At 28.8% G+C, this 18989-nt stretch overlaps 3 protein-coding genes across 7 annotated transcripts; 1 reads left to right on the top strand and 2 right to left on the bottom strand.

Moving 5' to 3' along the window:
- Positions 1-31: 31 nt before the first annotated feature.
- On the bottom strand, positions 32-2268 carry LOC123295619 (zinc finger protein 660-like). The gene is made up of 2 exons (XM_044877030.1): positions 2110-2268; positions 32-1422 (listed from the first exon to the last, which is right to left on the bottom strand). Exons 1-2 carry the CDS (start codon positions 2239-2241, stop codon positions 217-219), a joined length of 1338 nt encoding a protein of 445 aa, XP_044732965.1. The 5' UTR covers positions 2242-2268; the 3' UTR covers positions 32-216.
- A 755-nt stretch (positions 2269-3023) lies between these two features.
- Positions 3024-9449, top strand: LOC123295601 (ras-related protein Ral-a). Of its 5 annotated transcripts, none has more exons than XM_044877008.1 (5): positions 3024-3120; positions 4906-5235; positions 6378-6552; positions 7182-7263; positions 8749-9449. In XM_044877008.1, the coding sequence occupies exons 1-5, from the start codon at positions 3089-3091 to the stop codon at positions 8823-8825; spliced, it is 696 nt and encodes a 231-aa protein (XP_044732943.1). In that variant the 5' UTR covers positions 3024-3088; the 3' UTR covers positions 8826-9449. The 5 variants fall into 5 exon arrangements, with proteins under 5 accessions (XP_044732943.1, XP_044732944.1, XP_044732947.1 ...); XM_044877009.1 differs by lacking the exon at positions 3024-3120 and adding an exon at positions 4425-4548; XM_044877012.1 differs by lacking the exon at positions 3024-3120 and adding an exon at positions 4443-4559.
- Positions 9450-12497: 3048 nt separating this feature from the next.
- Positions 12498-18383, bottom strand: LOC123294648 (GATOR complex protein WDR24). The gene is made up of 8 exons (XM_044875748.1): positions 18129-18383; positions 16234-16350; positions 15818-16040; positions 15092-15305; positions 14470-14721; positions 14185-14345; positions 13934-14117; positions 12498-13587 (listed from the first exon to the last, which is right to left on the bottom strand). The coding sequence occupies exons 1-8, from the start codon at positions 18220-18222 to the stop codon at positions 12532-12534; spliced, it is 2301 nt and encodes a 766-aa protein (XP_044731683.1). The 5' UTR covers positions 18223-18383; the 3' UTR covers positions 12498-12531.
- Between the last annotated feature and the right edge of the window lie 606 nt (positions 18384-18989).

Raw genomic sequence — 18989 nt, 5'->3', positions numbered from 1 at the left:
TATAAGTTTTTATGTATTAACTAATAAAAAATGATTTCAAAGTGTTCTTTATTTTAATTTTATGAAATTCGTCATCGTGCTCCAATTGCCAATAGAAGGCCACGCAAAATATACTCTGCCTTCATCAAATTTAACTCTTGCTCCGCCAATACCCATAGTTATAACCAAAATTATCGCTCCTGTCGTTAAACACGTATTGTTTCGTTTCATCTCATTTTATGTTGAATTTGTATGCGTCTTCATATGTATTGTTAACGCTACTTTTTGAATGAACGTTTTATCGCATACATGACATTTAAAAGGTCGTTCACCAGTATGTCTTCGTACATGATTCAATAAAATGGAATTTTCATAAAATGCTTTTGAACAAAATGTACAAACATATTTACGTTCATCCAAATGGGCACGTGAAACATGCTTTTTTAATGCATCTTGACGACGATATGTTTTATCACAATGATCACAAGCATAGGCTTGCTCTTTTGTGTGTGATAATGTGTGTCGTCGTAATGCAGCTGGTGAACGTGATGCAATTCCACAAACGTTACATAAATAATTATGTTTAGGTATTTGATTATTGTGTTTAATTTTTACATGATCTTCTAAAGATTGTCGATGCAAAAATGTTTTTAGACATATTTCACACGTAAGTTTATGACGTTCACTTTTATGTATTTGCATATGACTTGAAAGATTTTTTTTCGATACAGATTTTCCACAAACATGGCATGCAGCATTTTTCTCGATGTGAGAATGCATCTCCTTTTTATGTCTTTTCAATGCCCATTTATCTTTAAATGATTTATCACATTGTTGGCAATTAAGTAAACGACCTGAGTGTCTAAATTTATGTCGTTTTAATTGATAAATATTTGTGAATCTTTTTTTACATACATCACATGTATGATTTAATGGATTGTGCGTTAACTCATCGTGTTCTTTTAAATGTAATACATGATAACATTTCATTTCACATTTACTACATTTTAATCCTTTTGCCCTATGTGCCCGATGCATGTGTTGACCTAGCACCCAAGCTTTTTTAAATTCTTTACTACATTTTTCACAAGTTAATGTTTCCAATACTTCTCCTTCAATATCATGCTCATTGTTACTTAATTTCTCTGATAATGATGAAGACAATGATTCATTATCGTTAAAATCATCCTCGAACTTCACTTCAATATCATCTGATTTTATTACATTTGATGATAAATCATTGAATGATGATAGATTTTCAATTTCTTCATTTTTTATAGCATCGTCGGTTATATCAGTTTCAAGTTTTATTTGATTTTGTTCAATAATTTGGCGGAAAGTGGTATCAGATGTTTCACATAATAATTTGAAGTTAATGGAGTTTTGTAATTGTAGGAAACAAGTTTTACATATTTGATTGGGTAAACCATCATTTTCCCATATCTGAAAAAAAATTGCAATTTTGATCATTCCCACCAAGAACAAACAATAGATAATTATTCTGATCATGATTCGCACATAATTAAAAATCAAGGAATGGGGATAATTTCAAAATCGCTCTCTTTTCACTTAACGTCATTTGATTCCCTAATGGAAAAAAGAAAGAATAAAGTCTTAGAATCTCTTAAAAAGTCTAAATAACTCTATTTCTCAACGTGTTTAGACTAATTCAGAGTTATCCAGATTTACTACTAAGTCTGAATAAGACAGTCCAAAAACGTTGAGAAATTCAAAGTCATTCAAGGTGCAAAGATTATTTCAGAGTTTCTAAGACTTATTCTTTCCTCAAATATTTTTTTTAACATAGTTAGTTTTCGAAATAACGTACTTTGAAAGATATAGTCAACGAAACAAAATAAAAGTGAGTATTATGCCCGTTTCGAAAGTTGAACATTCGCTCAGGAATACTAAGGACCGAAGTGTGTGGGATGGATTAAATCATAGAACGCAAATTAGAACATTCACATGGCGATCTAGCGTTGGAATAATTTTCTTCGATTTCTCGAAATACATTCCAATAATAAAATTGATAGAGAAATTTCATTTTCAACTAAAATTTCAAAATTATCATAGATATTCAAATGTTTCAAACGATGAATAAATAAAATTTCTAATTTCAAAAGATTTTACCTGTACTGAAGAACATGACGAAATCATATTAATTATTTCAAACGAAGTAATGGCTAAAAACGTATCAGCAAATTTCATACAAATCCGACATATTTTTCCAAAATCAGAAACTGATAAACATTGAAAATCCATATTTCTTAATTCATGTATACTTAAAAGAAAAATCATTAATTAAAACAGGTATACGAGTTGTGCTGTTATTACAATTTTTACAGAAAAAAGGTAAATTCTCAGTTAATTATAATCTAGAGACATAGAATACAGAAATTAACATTAATTTTTGCATGTGTGTCCAGAAATTAACTTTCCAGAGATTTTTGAAAAAAAATAATTTTTCCCAAATAATTGAAAATTAAGGTTCATACAAAAGTAGCTATAGGACATAATTATGTTCATTTTGATTTTCCGAACACGATTTCCTAGCATAAAACATTGGATTTAGATATAGGTACTATACTTTTAAGTATAAGTCTGGTGGAAAAATTTTTCGAAGAATAAGAATAACTCTTAGAAACGCTGAAAAAGTTTTAAGAACTTTGAATAACTCTAAATTTCTAAACATTTTTGACAGTCTAATTCAGAGTTATTCCGCCTGAATTAGACAGTCCAAAAACGTTTAGAAATTCAGAGTTCCTAAGACTTTTTCAGAGTTTCTATTCTTTCTTTAAATATTTTTCCATGAGGAGGTGTTATTTAGTGAATTAGCTGAATACTTCAAAGCGAAAATGAGGAGTAACATTTTTCGAACACTAGAAAGTAAACATTAAAAAAAAAAATTTAGTATTCAAGTAGGCCATATACATATAAACAGAATTTAAATATATTAATAAAAAAATGTTTCGCCAATAAAAGATATTTAAAAGAAACCGAAAAAAATTATTATTCACATTATATTATTATACAAATGGGAATTAGATACAAAATATATTGATATTCTTTGAAAAATATTTGTGAGCAAATAGCTTTGTCAGAATAAAAGATGTTGCGATTAATTAATACAATCAGTAATAAGTAAGTGTAATTAATAGATTGAATATAATTAAACCATATCTAATTAAATAATGGATAACTTCAAACTTGAAAAACGTGAAGCCCGAACTTTAGTCGCACATACACAAATCATCAGATTGCAGATCGTATCAAATGTCCAATTCAGGCCTGGGTACGTAAATTAGATCCTTTTTCGAGTAAAAAATTTTTTAAATTCGCCACTCGAATAGCTTTAAAAGAGATGCTTTTTCAGATTTTTTCATGCGTTTCAAATTTTGGATAAGGTGGTGTCAGTTTCCCATGAGAATATGACCCTTAGGGAAAATTTTGAAGGTTTTAAACGGTATATTCTTCGCTAAATGAATTTCTTTTGAAACCATAGATTTCGGAAAGGTATATTTTTTTCAAGGGTATATAGGTAATTTGTATAATGCCAGGTTAATAATAATAATAATAAAACATAAGATAAGTACCGCAAATGGATCCCTAGCACCTCGACCAAGTGTTCCATCTAAACTCTCCTTGACAACAACCTGTCACCCGAAGACGAGATGTCTTTGAGTAAGAGATGCTATTTTAAGAAGATGTCGCTATAGGATTCTGTCGCGGCTAGACGTCAAGCAGAAAGCCCAAAGCTTCTCAACCGGGATTGCTGCTAGGATTGATGAATCCAAGGTTTCGGATGCGGATCCGAACATTCTGAATTGGACGTCCTGGAGTTTTTTAAAGGTGCAAATAATATATATGAGGTTTCATCGTCTTCCATACAGGCCCTACAAGTAATTTCATCAGAGATCCCCATGTTATGAAGGCGATAGTTCAATCGATGGTATCCTGCCAAGGATCCTACCACCTTTCTCAACTATGCTCTATAGTAAAGTGCTCAGTCGAATGGCCTTGCTGTGTTTGCATATAGTTTGGCCTAGCCGCCTAGCACAAGATGGAATTGTCGTAGCACAGGAAGGAACGATTTCCCTTAATTTGCGATCAAACGAAAAATCGGAACCGTAGAATCCTGCACTATTTCCACAAGTGGGGGGTCACAGTCCCTTCAACCTGTTCATTACATTCTAATTCATCTTAAACTATTTCAATTTTATAAACTATTCTAATTTTACTTAAAAAATAATAATGTTAGATATTTTTAGTTAGTAAAGGGTGACTAAAAAAAAAGTTAAATGTTATTTTAATGCAACTATAATTCGCGGGCTTTTTTTAAATTCTTATATAGATATGAATCAACATCTAAAGTGAAAAATTCAACAAAAAACGTATAAAAAATTTTTTTTATTAAATAAATTCTAATCATTCAATTGTGTGATAATAATACATATCGTAATTATTTGTGATATTAGTCATACATTTGTGAAAAGGGGAAACCACATCTAAGTTACTTTTTATTAGAAAGTTTTCATGAATATAAATTCAATACCAACATATTAATAGAATGTAAGATTATAGTAAGAGTTTTATATTTTTTTAAAATTTAAACATTGTGTTTTTTTCTTTTAAAACTTAAACATTTTGAAAATCGTTTATAGTTTTATTTTAATATATTCCAAGTAATTAACGTAAATATAAGCTTCTTCTAAAGCGTTGTTACGGTTGATGGGCGTTTTTTTTTTTCGATTTTAGTAATTTTATTTTTCTGTATAAAATGAAATCGTAGTGATGCACTGATTTTACCACTTACTTTGACATTTAACAATAATAAGACGATTTATATGTCATGGGAATGCCTATTGTATTCATCAGTTGACTTTTATAATTACATTACCATATTTAGAAGAATACATTTTTATACAGACAATCATCATCCACGATGGCGAAAAAATCACCGTCTCAACCAGCCCTACATAAAGTGATTATGGTCGGTAGCGGTGGTGTTGGAAAATCGGCATTAACGTTACAATTTATGTACGATGAATTCGTTGAAGATTATGAACCAACTAAAGCAGATTCATATCGTAAAAAAGTTGTGTTAGATGGTGAGGAAGTACAAATTGATATATTAGATACAGCCGGTCAAGAGGATTATGCAGCTATCAGGGATAATTATTTTAGAAGTGGTGAAGGTTTTTTGTGTGTTTTTTCTATTACTGAAGATGATAGTTTTCAGGCCACTCAAGAGTTTCGGTAAGTTTTTTTTTTTATTATTTTGAATTTTTGACTATTAAGTTATTACTTCCAAATTTATTGTAAAAAAGCTTTAATCTTTAACTTATCCAATGTTTGATATAGTTTTTGAAGTGGTACTTAATAATAATTTTTTTATCTGGCTAATACAAATACAGTTATTAAATAGTTCTCACGCTTAATTATGAGGTCAAAATATCATGGATATTTATTTGAATAGATATTTCATATGTTTTACTAAAAATTATACATAAATCCCACAAATTTCCTTCTTGTTTATATCAAAATTGGAATTTTGCAATATAATTTACTAGATTCAATTTTGAGCTGGATTGTTCTAACAGTACCTATAGGCTTGGAGTCGATGTACAAACGCAACTAAATTTTAATGAAATAATAATATTTTTACTCCCTATGTTTTTTTTTTATTCGCCCCTAAAGAAAAACTTGCTGTATCTGTCTGTCTATTAGTATTTCAGGTAAAGTGGTTGAATCTAAATTCTCAAACCATTTTTAGCTTTGTTATTCGTCGAGTAAATAGCTAAATATATTTAATAACAGGAAACTTAAATATCACTAAATTTTGATACGTTCAAAGCCAATTGGTATCTACTTAAATAATGACCACTTAGAAATCTTTCTTACATCATTCGAAAGCTAAAAGTGCTTGCTTTCAATTTTCACATAAATATTTGTAAAAATATTTACCAGTGTTTTTAAAAATAAGAAATAAAGATCGGATTTAAAGTTACGCGGCCAAATAAAAATCTGTATGTAAAATAGATTATATAGAGTCTCATTTCAAAATAAATGCACTCCAACCTTATAGTTTACTTGTAGACCCGTAAAGAATTCGGCAGTTCACACTTTTACATCTCAAATTAAAGAGAAGTGGTACATTTTTAGTCCGTGGATCTATTTTTCGTTATACCCGACACTATTATCTTTAAAATGAGAGGTAAATCATGGATCTCGCGGACCGAAAGAAAACAGGTTGGAGGAATAATATATTTAGTTGGCCGCACTATTAATTCTAAAGAAATTATTGTTTTATCAATTTATAATTAAAATTGCTAAAAGTATTGAAATTGAAAATATATCAAATTTTATTAACTAATTAAAAAAATTACTTTTTATTTTAGGGAACAAATACTTCGAGTAAAAAATGACGAAAACATTCCATTCTTATTAGTTGGAAATAAAAGTGATTTAGAGGAAAAAAGAAAAGTAGCTCTTTCAGAAGCTAACAATAGAGCACAACAGTGGAATGTTCCATATGTTGAAACATCAGCAAAAACTCGAGAAAATGTGGATAAAGTATGCATTTTTTACTTTAAATATTTATCTTATTTATGATTGACAGATAATAATGTAGTAAATTTAATGAAATTTGTGGATCTTATAGATTTTTTAAAAAGGGGGAACAAAGCTATAACTGATAACGGACTAAATTTTTTCGATGTTCATTTGAAAGATTTAAGAATAAAAAAATCATTCCATTGTAGACAAATATTTATTTTTTAAACCGTTTGAAATAAAAATTGTAGGCTAGGTTAGAGGAGATGTTTATAACCACATATGTAAATTCTAATAACCACTTTAATTTTTTGACCTAATAGCCTTCGGGACAGCACCTTTTTTGTTAAATGATTAATACATACTTGAAACTTCGTGAGTGGTCCTTTTGGCGAGTCTTCCAAACTTTTTCTCTACAAATTTTTTCGAAAGTTATGCATTTTCAAATGAGCATGATAACATCATATTTAAGCTATCGGAGCAGAAAGTTTGGTGGACTCGTTAAAAGAAAACCACTCACGAAGTTTGAAGTGAGTCTTGATCAAATAATAAAAAGGTTCTGCTTTTGCTGTCCCGCGAATTATAATATGTAAATAATAAAAAGAGCACTAAGTATAAAGGTTTAATTAAATAAATATATTTATTTTTAGGTGTTTTTTGATTTAATGCGTGAAATTCGTTCAAGAAAAATGGAAGAAAATAAAAGCAATAATGGCAGAGGAAAAGATAAATGTAAAAGAAAAAAATTAAAATGTGTTATTCTTTAGAATATCATTTAACATATTATTCATTTTTTTTCCACACAATATTTAGTGTTTAGAATTTTCATTTTATTTAAATATAATAATAATTATAATTAATACTCAAATGATTCTTAACTAGGATTTGCCGTCACAGTCTAGCAACCAAAAAAAATAAATTGATATAATATTCATTTTTATATAACAATGTGTCAGGAGTGAGTCTATTTTAAATAGACGCCTGTAAAATTATTTTAAATTTTCATTAAATACAAAAGAAAAAGTTTTAAGGTACAAATTCTTTTTAGTTAAGAGGAGCAATTTTGGAGCACTTATTTTTGTGTATTATTTCTAAATTCCATTTCAACACCTAGATGAACAATTTTTATATTTAGATTCATATTTAAGTTAAATATTTTATGGCTTATTATACACTTTTGAAATTTGTATTTTGCTTTAATTTTATCCAAAATATTGTTAAAAATTATTTATAAAACTTTTTTGATGCGCAAAAAATACGATAATAATTGAAAATATTACGTTTATGTTACTTTTATTTAATTTTGAGTTTGAGTCTCACATTGTAAGGTTACAATAAAAAAGGATGTTCATAAAAATAGGGAATATTCATGAAATTTAAATTTGGCTCAAATATTTTTCTTCCGTAACTTTAATGACTGGACATTTCAACTAAACCATTATTTTAGTAATTAATATCTTTTTAATTATTTAAAATTAATTAAATAAAGTACAAATTCATTGAGGGCATTTAAAAATTTCTAAAACGGAAATTCAAATTTTTATACGGACGTGACATCATAGTACGGGCTTGTCAAATTTGTTGACATACTGTATGATATTAATTACTTATATTTTATATGGTATTTCATTAAATTATACTATTCTACGGCTTTTTATTAGAAAACTTAATAATAACGAGTGTAAATTCTGTATTGTAAATTCATTTTTTTAAAGTATAAATTATACATTGAACTGTCAAAAATTGACAGATCGCGTACTTATACGTCATCAACAGAGAGCGCCAAAAAACTGCGTTCAAATATCTCAAAATTATAATGTATTTTAAATATTTTTTTACACTTAGTTACAACATTTTTAAGCAGTATTTATATTTTTTACTTATAACGATGTAAACAATGAATTAAAAATATAAAAAAAAATACATGAATATTCCTTATTGTAATAAGAAAAGTATTACAAATTCGGTGGCCTAGAAAAGTCTGGTACGTTTGTTCTGACTTACGTGATTTAAATTCGTGATGTGAAAAGATAGTTGGTTAGATACTTAACTACAAGTAGTTACTAGAAGTTTTTAGAAATATCAACGGCAAATAAACAAAAACTCAAATGTTTGCCATAATGGGCTAGTTCTTTTAAATCACTCTTTCACTTGATATTGCACAAGATTCTTTAAGGGTTGGGAAAATATGAAAAATGAACTTTTATTCGTTTTCAGGGTGGAGAGCGACCTGGAAATCCTTGAAAGACTGGAAATGTCAGAGAATTCTGAGATTTTGGAAAGTCAGGGAATAAAGAAATTTAATAATCAAGAAATTTTAATCACGGTCAGAGATAAAAATTTCGAGAACCTAGACATTTAATTAATATTTTTAATTTGATGTAATTCTTCATTTCCCATTATCATGCCACCGCTTTTTTCTTCAGTCCAAGTATTTTATATTTTGTTGTAATTACGTTTCTGTTAAAAATAGTCGGGAAATTTTTTACCAGTGACGGTATTTCATAACATCATTATACCAGTCATCCTGCTAGTATTTCGTAATATCATAAGTTTACCACATTTAGATTGTCCTTGATTTATATAATTTGAAGGCACCTTAACTTTTGATCTTTGTAAACTAGTTATTTTCCATGACTAAGTAATTTTCTAATTAAGAATTACAAAAAAAAAAATAGTTTTTTAAGAATATTGGTATCATCTCCAAGTTAAGGAATCATTTTAATGCTTTATGCAACTTTTAAAATAAGTATTACTTATATAATAAGCTTCGTGGCTGATTGTTGTTAAGATGTTGCTTTTATGGTACTGTCCGCAGAATAAAATCAGGCTTAATGTTGTATGTCGCGTTCGGTTATTCATATTTTGCATCTAAAATAATTTATTGTTTAATTTAATTAAATTATAAGAAAACCAAACCCAGTTGTATTATTATATTTTTATTGCAGAAATAAGAATAAATTTTTGTCTCTAATATACGATACATTATAACACGTTTAATTCTGATCGATTCTTTTATCTTGCAAATTCGGCGTTTTGCCTGTTAGTTGGTAACCGAGGAGCACGAAACAAATAAAAAAGTTTTTTTTATATTGCTCTTTGAAAAGATATTTTTCGATGGTTTTTGACCATTCAAACATCCCACATATGTTGGGGGGAGGGGGATTTGTTAATGGGTTTCCGTCCGGTACATAATAACCGAAAATTGAAGAAGAAAATATTTATTTACCGGATCAAACATGGCGTAAAATATTCATTTGAGACTCTGCATATAAAATTTAATAACCCGCAGCATTCTGATTTATGAAAAAAATTGTATCAGCAACAATGTATTATTAAAAAGTCCACATTTGCAACGCTTATGTTAAATACTGCATCTAAATTTTCAGCATGCATAAAAATTTTTTAACTTGAAAGAGGTATTTATGTATAATCTTCTTGGATCGTAACATAATGAATTAGAATAGGTAAATATGAAATTTTGACGCATATACAACGCGTATAATCCTAAAATAATCCCTTTAGATTTTCACCATACCCTCCGCTTAGAATATCTAATGCAAAAACTAAACAAACGGTTAAGTATCAAATGTTGAAGACTTTCCACTGGTTTTAGAAGTGCTTAATTTTTCTCTGTAAGAAATAGAAAAAATTTAATTTTCGTAAAATGGAATACCAAAGATATTAAATTTTAATAATTCGACCAAGGAAATAATAATAGTTGATAATAACCGAACGCTACCTTGAATGGATACAAAATGTAAAATGATACCGACAAACAATCACTGCCTGAATTTGTATGAAATTATTAAAAAAAAAGACAAGTCGTAATTTAAATAAGGAGTATTTTGGTCCACAGTGTTCTCTATGATTATCGTAAATTTTTTTATAAATACACTTAAATTTTAATATGAAAGATATAAAAGTGCATTTCTTAAAAAATATATTAATTATTGAAATCACTTTTTAAGAATATTTAAATAAATCATAAATTTTATTTTTTTTTTTGTATGTTTATTTTAATACACTCCTAAAACGAAGCTGTACATCGTTTAATAGAATTCAGTGTTTATTTTCATTGATTCCGTATCATTTCTGCAGAATATGATTTTAATGGGTGCTTTTTCATGAAATTTCCTTTTCACCAATTCCCTTTTAAAATATTTTGTTCCGACTCTTTTTTTAATATAATTTTAATTTTTTAATCATTCGCATGTAAAGTTTAGAATGAAACATCTATGGGAAGTTTATAAAGAAACACACGAGATTCGAAGTTTATGAAGAAACACCCAGCAATCATAGTTACATAAGTAATTGGATAATTTAAAGTTACGTTTCCATTTCTATAAATAATATAATAAAGAGCGCAAAAGATAGAATATCACCTTTGGGAAGGGAAACATAGAAACCGCACCTAGTAATAAGTCATTAGTTGTTCTGCTTCGAAGATTTTCCTCTACATTACTGCATGTGTATCATTCTAAGGTACCCTACACAGCAGTTAATTTTGTTGTTGTGGTCAAAGTGTTTTCGATTATAGAACCCTCCGTTTGATTCCTATTTTCATTTGTTTAATAGAGTTGAATATTGTAATTTGTAGTATTTTAAGCATTATGTATTTCACATAAATTATTAAACAACATGAAATAAAATCAAAATGACTGAAGAGTTCAAAAACAACTTTGATAGAACGAATTATTGCTTTATTTATAGGAGGGAAAAAAGTACCAGGTAAGTTTAATATTGATACAAAATTAACTGATAAAATATTTAAATTTTTAATGTTTTCTGTTTTTTGCATATTATCATCCACCTGGGCAATATTTTAAAAGAAAAGGAGTACAATTTTTTTTTCATTATAAATATTTAAATTATTTTTTCTCCCAAAATATTAAAGTATTTATTGATTTATAGCTTGTAAAAAGTTAAAGCAATGAAAATGTTTATTGATTATACTTTATGCTTAAATAGATAAGAAAAATTTTTTTTACTATAAACCTTCACAAAATTAGAATTGGTGTAATTCAAACGAAATATTTTCGATTTTAGAGAGTTGTACGATTGATTTGAGACACTCAATATAAAAATCACACCTTGATGCAACAACCGAAAAACATTTTAAAAAGAAAAATGAAAATGCGATTCGATGTGCCATGCATGAAACACAATGAAGATTAAATTGGCAAAGGTATTCACTAATATTTGAATTATATTCGTGTTAGAAATTTGTCAAAAAACCTATTTAATCATAAAGTAAATATTAATTTTTGAACTATATGTATTTTCATTCTAATATAAAAAAAAATTAAGATGAAATTATCTGAAATATTAGTTTTAAACTGCTATACATTTACAGTCGTGTCGAATTGACTCACGAAATAATAAGACTGGCAATGACCCACACATTAATCCGCACTAGTGCGGTCACAATTTTTTAGTTTAACAAATAAGGTCGAAATTTAAACAGTTATGAGAGCTGGTAGTAATATCGATGTAAAATACACTAGAAACTAGATAAAGCAAAGGTATCTGGGAGCTTTCAGTAATGTGGAATGACGCATGATTTTTGAAGTTAAAAAAATTTTTCAAATTCATCAGGCTCAATTCTGCTGTAGAAATTTTTTTACAAATGAATCATGCTTGAAATCTTGTATTTATTTACGAAGTATTTGTATTTATTTGCGATTAGCGTTCATAGCTCAAGAGATTTTTAAAGCTCTCCAGGTAGAACACATTGAAATTGGTACGTGATAACAAAATACGTAACTTTGTACCTCTTATTCCCTTTAGAGCTACTCATTTATCAACGTCTATCGCACTTTTGCCACCAGCTCTCGTAATTAATCAAAGTAAATAAATAATAAGAGCAAACGTCTATTTTTTCAATTTTTCAATTAAAAAAACATATGTATTCAGTATTAATGTTTAAGAGAAATGGAAAAAAATTTAAATAAATGTAAAAAAAATTCAGTGAAAAATAATTTATAAATATTTATTTGATTAACTGTATTCACAAGCATGTCCACATCCTGTAGGACAATATTTGTTTTTAGTAATCCATTGTTTAACGTGTTTTAAATGTCCACCATGTGAACATCCTTGGCACCAAACATACAATCCTTTTACCACTTGATGGCATACCCCACATAAAGCTGTATCTGTTATATGGCATCGATCACATAACCAGCCAGATCGTTGTAACGGTTTCCCACATTTCCCACAACAAGTGTGTATAGTCGTCGATTGTTGATTTAATTGATTTATATTTGGTATCCAAGATAATTTTATAATTTCCGTTGCTATATTCCACAAACGATATCGTGCCAATTGATCCAAATATCCTAATATCCATTGTTCTTGTGTGGCCTTATCTAACACATTATAATTGGGTCGATAATCACCAAGAACTAATAAAATGGATACAGAAGTCTGTACATCACTAATTAAAGCATGATATTTCAATGATTCCACGATAATTGGTGTGGGATTCCACGGCAATAATTTGGGTATGGATGTTACAGACAACAAAGATGAAGGTTGATCTTCAACAGCCACTGCTGATTGTATATCATTAATCTCTGGCGATATATGATTTGGAAATTGTTCAGGTGGTGGAGAACGATCTTGTAATTCATGTCGTAATGGAAATGCTTCAGTGGGTAGAGTCCAGTCTTGTGTTTCATTTGTTTGTACAGGAATTACACGTAAACCGATACCTGAACTCATTCGATCAAATTCATTATCTAATTCATTTTCACCAAATATAAAGTCACCACGTGGTGCCAGTGCTCCAGGTTGATATGATGTTAAGTTTGTTAAACCACTTAAGTAATTACCATCGTTTTCCTCATTCTCTGTATCATCGCTACACGCGCCTCCAGGTGTATCTGTATCTTTGATAGATACATTTTCGTATGTCGTTGACAGTTGATCAACATTTGAGGCAAGGCCACCACGATTTTGATTTGTGTTGGACAGAGTATCTTCATGAATGTTAATTTTTGTATTAACATCATTGCCATAAAGAATTTTAATTATATTCCAGACAACGTAAACCTAAAAGAAGATTTGTGATATAAAATATAGTCAACTGCTTATCGTACTCAGATTAACTTAGGGTAAAAAACAGGTTTTTTCAAATATAGAGGCAGTAGTATTAATAGTAGTGGGAGGTTGAAGCCTGGTAAGTACAACTATATAAGTCTGTGGTCATTGTGTACTCTAAGCGTTCTTACAAGCTAGAGCAAAGCTACACTTTAGTTTTTTCACCTCGAGTTCTCTTATTTCGATCGAGGCGAAAGCTAGATATTTCATTCTGATTTTGCGAACAAATTCTATCAGAAAATGAAAAGGTATAAATATCCACCCGGTGGATATTAATTTTTTTATGTGAAATACTTACATGATTTTTTCCCAAACTTTTAGCAACATTTGCATTATGATCGCACATTTCTGTCAAAGATTTTCCTTGTAAAATGTATTGAGTTGCACATTTATAAAATGCATTTGGTACTGATTTATTATTTGTAAAATTATGTAAAGAACTTGAGGCATCATGAAAATTATCACTATTTATTGATGGTTTTCTAAAAAATAATTTCAATTTATTATTTAATTTAATTCAGAAAGGTTTCTATTGCTGTGTTTATTCACCTTATAAGTCCGGAAATCTTATTATTAACTAATATTGAGGCAGTGTTTGTTTTACAGGCATATATAATATCACCTTTATTATTCAAAGAGATACCTTGGATATTTGCTTTTGTTGCTGGTCTTCGAGCATCCGAAAACATATGACGATATAAAGTGTTATCCTAAAAAATTGATTTACGATGAACATATTAAAATACTCTTCAAATATTTAAAACCTATTTAAAAAGGCTTAGGCTCTCAAAAACATGTTTCCAACAAAAGTTGTTATTTTACTAGTTTACTTACTCGACTTGTGGATAAAAAACAATGTGGATCACCTTTCCATGCAACACCTGTTGCTACATCTTTGTGTTCATCAAATGATGCAAACGGTATATAAGGTCTTCGAATATCCCAAACATTTATACTACAATCAACAACAAGAGCACAACTTGCTAGATGATACCGTCGTTGGGGTCGCCATTTAACGTGGCCAACTGATGCAATTGTATGTATTGTATGCTCTAATGTTGGTTTATTACCAGACAAGTCCCAAACCTAAACAAATACATTCATAATTTTAATATTTTAACTTCAGCATAAATATTGGGTACATGCACATATAAAATACAAGGTTATATTTATTTTTCATTAAATGGATTCAAAAAGAACCTCAAAACCAAACATTAATATTTATAGAAAACTCGGACTCCACTTTTTTCATGATATTTCAATTTATAGGATTTTAAAAGTTGAAAATTCAAACGAAAACTCAATGATCATTATGATTATTATACTTCAATTATGTATATGGTAAAGCAAAAGATTGTGTTTATCCAAAATAGAGACTTGAAGGGCCGCGGGACAGACAGAGAGGATCAATAAAATTTTCTGATAACATACTGATTAGAAAAAAAAAAATTTAAACCTTAATTGTTTTATCACGGCTAGCTGTTGCAAGCCAAGACATTTCTGGATGCCAGTCACATGCAAAAATAGGACCACTATGTGCAGTATACGCTTGTACACAACGATCCGGCTTTCTTATATCCCAAAGTTGTACATTACCATTTTCGGAGACTGCAGCAAATATGTGAGAATTATGTGGACTAAATTGAACATCTCTCACACTTTCTGTATTACTAAAATATATAAAGAAATCTTAGATTTAAATTTTCATAGTTAAGATGTATATACAGGATGATCCGTTGGCATATGAGATAGAATTTTAAACTTTTTTTATGGGAAGTAAAATTGAAATTGTTTTTATCGGGATTCTAGATATCAATTCACAACGTGCTGAGCTAACAAGAGTTTCTGAACTATATTTGATAAAAAAACATTCTGCTTTTAACTTTACTGTCAAAAACTTTCTTGTACAGTGTGTCCCCGGATAGAGGTAACTATACTTTTCAGAATAAGCAAAAGTTCTTCTAAAGAATGACTTTTTTTCTTAAAATGCGAAATAAGAAAATTTACAAGTATAGTTACCTCTATCCGGGGACACACTGTATATCGCAAGTAAGAGAGACTACATTCTATTACTGAAAAACTGCTCGTATAATCGTGTTACGACCTTTTCAGCATTTTAATCATGACGCTATATGATATGGTTGAAACGGAAATTGATTGAGATGTAGTGTATTAAACTTACCTAAGGAACGTTTTCACAACTTCTTTGATTCTTAAATCGAAACATTTCATTGTACCATCTTGTGAACCAGATATTAACAAAGATGCTTCCGTTATATGAAAATTTACTTTATTTACAGTCCGTGTGTGATCATTAAATACATGGTCTTGTTTGGATCGTCCCTGTTTATTTAAGTTCCAAACAACAACTGCCCCATTTGTTGCAGCTGTCGCCAATACAGTATCTAAAATATATTTTATTTTTTTAAGCGAGTGTCATAACATCGAAGGATAATTACATTCAAAGTTTTATATAATACGCTCGTTATGATTTTATTTTTTTATTTGTAAGATTATTTACTTACACTTCTTACTAATTGTAAATGCAAATAACGTATTTAAAGTTTGTAATTTATTTATAAAGTTTATTATACTTACCATCAATTGTATTCCAAGCTACATCATTGCATGAAAAATTTAAATTTAAATTTTTCCCTACTCTCAGGTTACAATGTTCAATGAATTCATCATCTTTGATATTAAATACTTTGAAAACTAAAATGAGAAAAAATTATTTTTTCCTAATTTATTAGAAATTCATGAACATTAAAGCCAGAATGATATTTAACGTTATTAGAAAGTAAAATTTTTCGCAAGATAAATTTTTTGTGCGATATCTCGAAAACTTTGATGTACACTCAATGTCACAAAAAATGCTCGTTTTAAAACATTCTAAGTGTTACTATTATAACATAACATATGATGAGTACGCTTAGAATGTTTTAACTGTGGCACTTTTTTTGACAGTGAGTGTACGTTACATGGTCAATTGATCGCGTTTTTTGGGTACTAGCTACCTCTGATATTTATTTTTATCCAAAACAAAAACACAATTTTTATAGTCTAAGATCCCAATTAGGATCGACCTTCACCCATCTGTTTACCGGATGAAAGTTATTTTTTATGAAATATAAAATGTTAACAAATATCCCTGCAATGGGTTGCCTAAAAAAATGTGGTCCAGACTACTTTTAGTGAAAATATCAAGAGTAAAATTTTTAGAAATTTTTCACTGACTTGCATATCTTACGAATTTTGATCTACTCGAAAGTAAAAGCCATAAAGAATATGCAGCAGCTATGTTGTCTGCCTTTTTTCGTTCACTATTATCGCATTTATACAAGTTGAAAATAGTAATTACGTGCATCTGTTAATTCATTGACTCGCATATCTAAATAAAGATAATTTTATTACAATCACGGTGGCATATGATTGGCCACAAAATATTGGTCAAAAATAATGTTTACAAGCTTTCCAAGTTTTGATATTTATATTAAAAATGATCTTGACCATATTTTTTAAGGCAACCCGTTACAGGAATATTTGTTAATATTTTACATTTCATAAAAAATAACTTTCATTCGGTAAACAGATGGGTGAAGGTCGACCCTAATTCGGATCTTGTACTATTAGAATATACAAAATTTTGTATCTTGAATTTTAGATTTTTGAGAGTGAATAAGAACCAAACACAAACATTACACAAATTTTTTTCATAAAAAATTGTTTAAAATTTTCGACGACATCTCAGAAAATAAGCATCAAATCATCAAGTAAACTTTTTTTTTGGGTTTTTGGTCAAAATTACCTTTTATACTGTTTTATCGAAATTAAAGACAACAATTTGTCTCAATTTTTCTAAATGAGTACCCCATGGAAAAAATTGATCAAACATAAACAAGTTTTTGTTTTGTAATTTGATAAAACTCGGTATATAGAGTAATTTTGACCCAAAAAATACAAAAATTGGGTTCATTTATTGATCGATCTCGAATATTTTCTTTAGTATCGCCTGAAATATCTGTATTTTACAGCGATTTTCTCCGGTATCTGAAGCGTACACTAATTATTGTCTAATAAAATCCCTTTTATTATTGAATAGTTTTCAAAATTTTTTGATCCATAATTGTTTTTGTTTTACGCTCAATAACTACAATCGGGTTACAAGCCGTTAGATTTATGGGCGCCATCAGGATTACATTCAGATGAATGCATCTGCATCTACACTTGAGATTTCTAAAATAATTACCGGTCAATAATATTAATATCATACTAATTTTACTTTTTAAACTTGAAAAGACCGTTTAAGGATACATACTAGTCAACTTCGTATAAGTGTGATGTATATTGTCCGAATTTGTTAAAAATAAGTGAGATATTCGATTTTTAATAATTCGGCATATTTTTAGAAGTAAATAAATTGTTTCAACATTAATTGAAATTTAGGTTTATGGAAACTATGATGAATTATAATCAAAACATTAATAAAATACCATTTCTTCCGGCGATTACCACTTGGCTATAGTCCTTATTTAAGGCTAAGGCATTTGCAGGTCCTTCTTGAGTTGTATAAAATGTACCAGTCATGTTACATAAATAAAAATTATATAGTGATAAGAAAAAAAGCGATACATAATGTATAATTTTTAATTATACATCATTATACGATTCATGAAATATTTTACAAAATAATTGGTTTCAATGTTTTTATCTATTTGACTTTTGATTTTTGACAACTTTGACAGCCAAAACACATTTCGGCATATCCATTAGGTAGCGTTCAACGGTTCAACTTGATTAATCATTAGTGCGTAATTGCAACTTTTGTCATATAACCATAAATAACTAATTATAATATACAAATTTATTATCTATGCATATAACGTTCGGCAGACGTTCTTTTTACTTTTTCATGTCAAAAAATATGTTGATGTGCATTCCAGTCGTACGACGTCTAAAGAGTTGGTCAAATAAGTTCCTTGATCACCTTTAAAACGAAGCTTACGAAATATATATTTTAGCGTCTACTGAATAATAAAAAATCTGACAAATTGTATTATTTCACACTTCCTTCGGCAATTTCAACTTTAAAGCCTCCACTTTCCCTGCCTTCACTTGTGTTTTGTTCACAATTTCGTGAGTTTTAATTTTTTGGTGCGGGACCCAATTTTTTTTAGAAAATAAAATATAACTCGTTATTTGCTGACAATGTAGCATTCTATAACCGAAATAATTTTTAAAATCGGTTAGGTATTCAAAATTGACGTATTTTCATATACCTTCTCTGCCTGTTTGTCGGTAAGAAGTTAGTTATTTTAATAGTTTTGCTATTTGAAGTTGAGCCGAATCTAACA

The sequence above is a fragment of the Chrysoperla carnea genome, chromosome 3 (assembly GCF_905475395.1).
Source record: "Chrysoperla carnea chromosome 3, inChrCarn1.1, whole genome shotgun sequence".
Lineage (NCBI taxonomy): Eukaryota > Metazoa > Arthropoda > Insecta > Neuroptera > Chrysopidae > Chrysoperla > Chrysoperla carnea.
This window is presented reverse-complemented; position numbering and strand designations above follow the sequence as displayed.

What these genes read in the sequence shown, in the direction of transcription:
- LOC123294648 (XM_044875748.1), bottom strand. Translation starts at nt 18,222, where the DNA reads ATGACTGGTACATTTTATACAACTCAAGAAGGACCTGCAAATGCCTTA. An exon ending in GTTTTTTATCCACAAGTCGA is followed by an intron (nt 14,346 to 14,469) that starts GTAAGTAAACTA and finishes TCAATTTTTTAG; the next exon opens with GATAACACTTTATATCGTCA. An exon ending in AAGATTTCCGGACTTATAAG is followed by an intron (nt 14,118 to 14,184) that starts GTGAATAAACAC and finishes ATTATTTTTTAG; the next exon opens with AAAACCATCAATAAATAGTG.
- LOC123295619 (XM_044877030.1), bottom strand. Translation starts at nt 2,241, where the DNA reads ATGGATTTTCAATGTTTATCAGTTTCTGATTTTGGAAAAATATGTCGG. An exon ending in CGTCATGTTCTTCAGTACAG is followed by an intron (nt 1,423 to 2,109) that starts GTAAAATCTTTT and finishes ATTTTTTTTCAG; the next exon opens with ATATGGGAAAATGATGGTTT.
- LOC123295601 (XM_044877008.1), top strand. Translation starts at nt 3,089, where the DNA reads ATGTTGCGATTAATTAATACAATCAGTAATAA. An exon ending in ATTAATACAATCAGTAATAA is followed by an intron (nt 3,121 to 4,905) that starts GTAAGTGTAATT and finishes ATTTTTATACAG; the next exon opens with ACAATCATCATCCACGATGG. An exon ending in TGGCAGAGGAAAAGATAAAT is followed by an intron (nt 7,264 to 8,748) that starts GTAAAAGAAAAA and finishes ATTCGTTTTCAG; the next exon opens with GGTGGAGAGCGACCTGGAAA.